Here is a 6,000-nt window from a genome sequence, read left to right as displayed (position 1 = left end):
AGTCTTCTTAAAGTTAGAAATTTAATTGTTTGGATAGTGTATTGCGCAGGTTACAATACATTACCTTTTTTATTTAAAAAGAACAGAAAGTTTTAAAGACAAACTATACGGGCCAAATTTAGAAAACAATTACCCCTCTGAATTTTGGAATCTATTTCTAAAAATATTTTTAATATACTTTCACCGATACCATATGTGAACTAAATAACTGCATATTCTACAAAATATATATACATATATCTCTCTTTCTCTTAGTTAGTGGCGTTTCCTTATAGATTTCGCCAATGTCAAGGGCGATATTATACCGAATCATGTAAAGAAGGATTTGTGAATCGAGGTTGCGACTAGAGATTAAGTACTTTGACACTGCTGAGATTATTCATCGAGGGGTACACTGTTGATGTATGAAAAACAAAAAAAAAGACGTACACTATATATACATATGGTTAGTTGATTAAAAAACGTACAGTCTACAGCTTGATCAAAATATATCTACTAGAATCTAAGACTTAACTTTTACAACCATTGTAGATAAATGTCAAAGTTACGTGTCAACAGTTTTTGCGCCAATTTTGGGCTTAATATATTGTGAACATGTAATAACTTAGCTAACTGAACTAAAATTTATTAGGGTTAACATAAAAATGATTTGTCTTTATCCATTATCCAATTCTGCGTATCAAATTTTATTAAAAAAATAAAAAAATATATCTTTTACAACTTCGGAATTATTCAAGATTCAAAATGTCTAACATAAAAACGATTGCCACTGCTGCTCGCTCTATGAAGACGCGACAAAGCCGGCCCTTTAGGGTATCCATAGAAGGAAATATAGGTTCTGGAAAATCAACCTGTATTAAATACTTTGACAAATATCCTAACATTGACAAACATGCGGTAAGCATCCGTTGATATTGAATTTGTTTATAATTTTAGAAGATATTTTTCTTTAATAAAAATAAATTTGAATACGTCCCTTAATATTTATTATAATTTCCAATACCATCGAATAAATAAGTTGATTTTTTCTCTTATAGGAGCCTATAGCCGAATGGCGCAACGTTAGTGGTCATAACCTACTCGGTTTGCTGTACAGTGATCTCAATGAATGGAGCTTTGCTTTCCAACATTATGTGCACCTTAGCCGCCTCAAAATACAAACCAGTCCACCGTCCAATCCAAACATTACTGTCAAAATGTTTGAAAGGTTACTTACTGGCTTGTAATAATATATAAGGCTTATTTGAAGATCAATTGAAAAATTATGGTTCTGAAATTCAAGTGAAAAAGTTCTAAGGACATTATTTACAACCAAGTTCTTATTTCTTCTCTTAAAATATTAGTATATTTTTTTTTATACATACTAATTATATTGTAAAATATTTACTATTGTAAACCTTGTTCAATGAAGAAACTCGCAATAATTTTAAATAAAAAACATTTTCACAGGTCGGTACAAAACAGCAGATTCTGTTTTGTAGAGAATGCTAAGAAACAAAACTTCCTGAAAGACCCAGAATATGAGGTGCTTCTAAAATGGTTTGATTACACCGAGCAGAATTTGGATATTAGTTTAGATCTTATAGGTATTAAAATTTACACAAATATTGTTGGATTATTATGCACTATTTTATTATTTTTAAAACTACATACTCCCGAAGTTTCAGTTACTTTGCAGCAACCATTATCCCAGGCAGACAAGATTATAATAAAATAATGTGTATTAACTTCAAAAAAATATTAGTTCCATTAAAATGAATACTCACCTTAGATCTTATACTCTGGTGTAATTCACTTTTTATAAATCAATATTCAACCTGCAGTTTACTTAAGGACGACTCCACAAACAGTGTGGGAAAGAATGATGAAGAGAGGACGAGCTGAAGAGGCTGAGGTACCATTAGACTACTTAGAACAGGTATAGTATAATATATATATATAGTAAGAACATTTCTACTCCTATTCATTAACTCTCCTTTAATTTAACTACAAGTTTTTAATAAATCATATATTTTAAGCTGATGCTTTTCTTCATAATTTGGAAAGAATTAAAGCTGTTGTAAACCTCATTGTGGCAATTAACTTTAATTCTGCAGATATTTTTCCAAACTATTCCATATATCTACAATGAGTTCTGGTCTATAAATAATGTTTAAAACATCGCAAGGTCCATGAATCATATGAAAACTGGCTGAACTCTCCCGACGTAGGCTGTGAGGTGCTCACGATTGACGCCGACCGTAACATAGAGGAGGTCAAGAAAGATTTAGACCGTTACAGCTACAAAATACTTGGCGGGAACCATACTAACTGAACCATTAGGTGTTACAATCATTTCTTATAAAGTATTAAATAAGTATATTAAATTTAAATATATAATAATAGTGTATGTTTAATAAATGCTATTTAGAATTTTATAAAGATATTAATTATTTTGTAGTGGCTTAATGATTGATGCCAATAATACATATTATATAGTGTAAGGGTTTGTGCTGCAATGTAATAAACACATCTCCAAAGATATCCAATCTAGCTAAGAGCAATCAGTACATTTATTTCTCTTTAATAACTCATAGTATAGCTGTGGTTATAAGATGTTAGTATTGTTCATGTTTATATGAAACACAAATCATGCTCCTAAACCTATTATTATTGTGTAATGAATGTCTAACAAAATTATTTTAGACTAAGTATATATGTGTGTGTAGTAAAATGTGTGGCAAAAAAATCTTTAATTAACACTCACATGTATGCATATTTTTTATTAAACAACATTGTTTTTGGCTATGTACTCGTAACTATAAAGACTGCAATAAAGAATAACAGATACTACGCACCTATTTATTTCTCACTCAATTTGATCTCGATACATTTATCTCTTGCCTGTTTTTTAAATGAAGCAAAAAACAAATGGAGCATTAACATTTTATTTAGGATAAATAAATAATCCTATTGTACTACATAAAAACATTTCTAGCGGTAGAGGTGATCGGCTCTGATGTTAGTTGCAATCTCACTCTCCCATTTGTCTCCGTTTGAGAGTAATTTCTCTTTATTGTAAAGGAGTTCTTCGTGGGTTTCGGTCGAGAATTCAAAGTTCGGTCCTTCTACGATCGCATCAACTGGACAAGCCTCCTGTGAACAAATTAAAGAAAAGTATATAATATGACCTATTGAAAAATTAACTTTATTATAGTTTTATGAAAATAATATCGTCCTCGTACAATGCAATTAACTACTAAGCTATGTGAAGACAGAATAGGAGAAATAAACACAGGTAACTCTCATATATTCTCATGTCATGTTATATAAATTACATAGTAATTTAAAATGCATACATTTTTTTTTTTGTCTTAAGTTAGTAAAAATGCTGTCCTTTCAATCAATTAAACTTGCTTTTATTTTTGTTCAACAAAAAATGTCTTTAAAATATTGCCATTTATTAAGACATTGTAACTTGGATATCCAGTATCCTGAAATAAATTTGTTCATATTTGTGCTCATATAACTATTTGTGTGAACGTGAAAATGAGGTGACTAGTATTAACTCAATAGTTAAAACTATAAGTCAGTACTAAAGTTATGACCCTTTATATTCTATAGCAGTCTTACCTGACAGAATCCACAGTAGATACATTTAGTCATATCAATATCGTATCTAGTTGTTCTACGTGAGCCATCTTTGCGTTCTTCAGCTTCAATTGTGATTGCCTGCAATGTATTAAGTAATATTAACCAAGACATCTACACGAGTTGCATAAATACATTGAATTCTAATTCTTGAATTTGGTAAGTTTCAATTTAACTTTTTAGACGAGAAAAGAATTAAAAAATGTTCCATTAACACTACAATTATGGTCATCAATTTATAAGTCCCTAAGTAACCTAATAAATAGTAATTAGTAATAATAAATGAAATAAAACTTAATTAATAGTACCATGACAGGAGAAAGGACCATCAATTATAGAGGCATAGAGGACAATTATACAGGTATGTAAAAAAAACTTTAAAGTAGATGAAAAAAATATTTGTTTTTAAAATTTAACGAAAAAAAATATAAATAAATCGAAAAGCATTTTAATTGGTAAAAATATTTTTATGAAACATGCAGTCTTTGTACTTTCGATGCGTATTTCGAGAGCTTATTCCCGAAATAGGCAACGAAATTCTAAATTGAGAATTATTTTTTTTATATATTTACATACACATTTTATAATTTAATAGTTAGGATCCCCACGGACTCAGGATAAAAAAAGCTACATTTATAAAAAAAAGACATATGTTCTTAAAATAATTATGTATATATAGTATGTACGTATGACAATTCTAGTTATTTTTAATATTTCTGTGTTTTTAATTTTAATAATATTTAAAGCTAAAAATTTTAAATGTAATAAAAATATGTAATGAGAAATAATAAATTAAACTTCTGACCTAAATATTGACAAACGTAAATCGAAATGACGTTATTCATGGATTGCCTGAATAAAAATTTCTAAGTGTTTTGAAAATTACCAATTTTTTTATCAATTACCAATTTTGATATTGTGTTCACAGTATTGTGCCAATATTAATGGTATTATGATTAGAAACTCAAAAGGACTCGTATCCAGAGCCATAAAAACATTTACAAATACAATATGATTAGATAAATGCATGTTTATAATTTTTGACTTCATTATTTGGTGGTAATTAAATAAATATGTTATTATAATACCTGAGCAGGGCATATAGCTTCACACAGCTTACAAGCAATGCATCTTTCTTCACCAGATGGATATCTTCTCAATGCATGCTCACCTCTGAACCTTGGAGACAAAGGACCCTTTTCAAAAGGATAGTTGATTGTCGCCGGTTCCTGAAATTTATTTTACAAATTATATCTAAAATACTCATGATTGAATGAAATATAATTGTTGAATTTTAAGTTACAGTGAAATGTTATGGAACCAATAGTTTAATAGTTTTTGGGTTAAAAACAAACAAATATACATAAAATTTAACCACAATATATAATTTGATTACAAAATCAATAGATAAGAAAAGAGTATTTCTTAAAATAAAACATCAAGCTAGACATGCTGATGATATAAATAAAATATTATGTAGTTAACAAATAAAAAGATGTACAACTATCTAGAGATCAAAACCCAATTTATCTGAAGAAATTAAAATCTTTTATCATAAAAAAAAAATTACTGGCACACTTAAAACAATGAGTAGTTATAAATTTTATATTAATTATCTTTTGTACCTTAAATACATGTGCAAGTGTTACAGCAAAACCTCTTGCCAATTCAGTCCAAAACAGAGTTTGCGCAGCTCTGTTGGACATTTCCCGGAAACTCATGTCCTGCTCTTCAGCATTTACATATTTATATCCAGGTACATTTGGTGGATACACCTTTTCCACTTTGCCTTCTTGACCTGAACTGGCATAACGTACTAAAACATTGCTAGCTCCACTAGCCCTCACTAAAATGAAAATGTTGTAAACATAAAAATCATTATGCGGTTAATACATAGGTAATATCTGACAGTAATTTAAATCAATAGTGAGAGTATTTTTGAGTAACAAATTTTGTTTATAATAAAAAAAAAATAGGTTATATTTAGTTGCGTAACTTAAGGTTTAAATGTTGATGATGTACAATACCAAATATATTTTATTTTTACTACGGAAATTTTTATTTTTACCTCGAGAAGACACTGAAAATATTTTTGCTAAAGACATATTTGCCTTATTAAATTTGCGATTTATTTGTTACGATTTTTCTTTCAGTCAAAATTAGTGTCAACTGTCAAAACTAAAATCGCACTTAAAGACAGCAGTGTCGTCTTAAGAATTTATTTATTGAACATTGTGCAACAATATGAAAATATTTGTCTTCTAAATATTTATATAGGTATCGATTTTAATTTTTTTTTTTCTAAATAGGGTTTAAATACCGCTAACAAATCAATTTTTGCTGTATAACATTACAACAAGGACATTAATT

At 28.7% G+C, this 6,000-nt stretch overlaps 2 protein-coding genes across 2 annotated transcripts; one reads left to right on the top strand and one right to left on the bottom strand.

Annotated features, from left to right (window-relative positions):
* Nucleotides 1-553: 553 nt before the first annotated feature.
* Nucleotides 554-3,138, top strand: LOC116773933 (deoxynucleoside kinase-like). The gene is made up of 5 exons (XM_032666518.2): nucleotides 554-897; nucleotides 1,038-1,207; nucleotides 1,450-1,586; nucleotides 1,824-1,918; nucleotides 2,168-3,138. The coding sequence occupies exons 1-5, from the start codon at nucleotides 745-747 to the stop codon at nucleotides 2,312-2,314; spliced, it is 702 nt and encodes a 233-aa protein (XP_032522409.1). The 5' UTR covers nucleotides 554-744; the 3' UTR covers nucleotides 2,315-3,138.
* Nucleotides 2,914-5,839, bottom strand: LOC116773939 (NADH-ubiquinone oxidoreductase subunit 8-like). The gene is made up of 5 exons (XM_032666531.2): nucleotides 5,699-5,839; nucleotides 5,256-5,476; nucleotides 4,719-4,859; nucleotides 3,613-3,711; nucleotides 2,914-3,135 (listed from the first exon to the last, which is right to left on the bottom strand). The coding sequence occupies exons 1-5, from the start codon at nucleotides 5,733-5,735 to the stop codon at nucleotides 2,974-2,976; spliced, it is 660 nt and encodes a 219-aa protein (XP_032522422.2). The 5' UTR covers nucleotides 5,736-5,839; the 3' UTR covers nucleotides 2,914-2,973.
* Nucleotides 5,840-6,000: the final 161 nt, after the last annotated feature.

The sequence above is a fragment of the Danaus plexippus genome, chromosome 8 (assembly GCF_018135715.1).
Source record: "Danaus plexippus chromosome 8, MEX_DaPlex, whole genome shotgun sequence".
Lineage (NCBI taxonomy): Eukaryota > Metazoa > Arthropoda > Insecta > Lepidoptera > Nymphalidae > Danaus > Danaus plexippus.
This window is presented reverse-complemented; position numbering and strand designations above follow the sequence as displayed.

Bases quoted from the DNA above. Each gene is read 5' to 3' on its own strand.
- LOC116773933 (XM_032666518.2), top strand. From the start codon at position 745: ATGTCTAACATAAAAACGATTGCCACTGCTGCTCGCTCTATGAAGACG. The intron at 1,208-1,449 runs GTTACTTACTGG...ACATTTTCACAG, and splicing joins ACTGTCAAAATGTTTGAAAG to GTCGGTACAAAACAGCAGAT. The intron at 1,587-1,823 runs GTATTAAAATTT...TTCAACCTGCAG, and splicing joins TATTAGTTTAGATCTTATAG to TTTACTTAAGGACGACTCCA.
- LOC116773939 (XM_032666531.2), bottom strand. From the start codon at position 5,735: ATGTCTTTAGCAAAAATATTTTCAGTGTCTTCTCGAG. The intron at 5,477-5,698 runs GTAAAAATAAAA...TTTTCATTTTAG, and splicing joins ATTTTCAGTGTCTTCTCGAG to TGAGGGCTAGTGGAGCTAGC. The intron at 3,136-3,612 runs GTAAGACTGCTA...ATTTGTTCACAG, and splicing joins TCTACTGTGGATTCTGTCAG to GAGGCTTGTCCAGTTGATGC.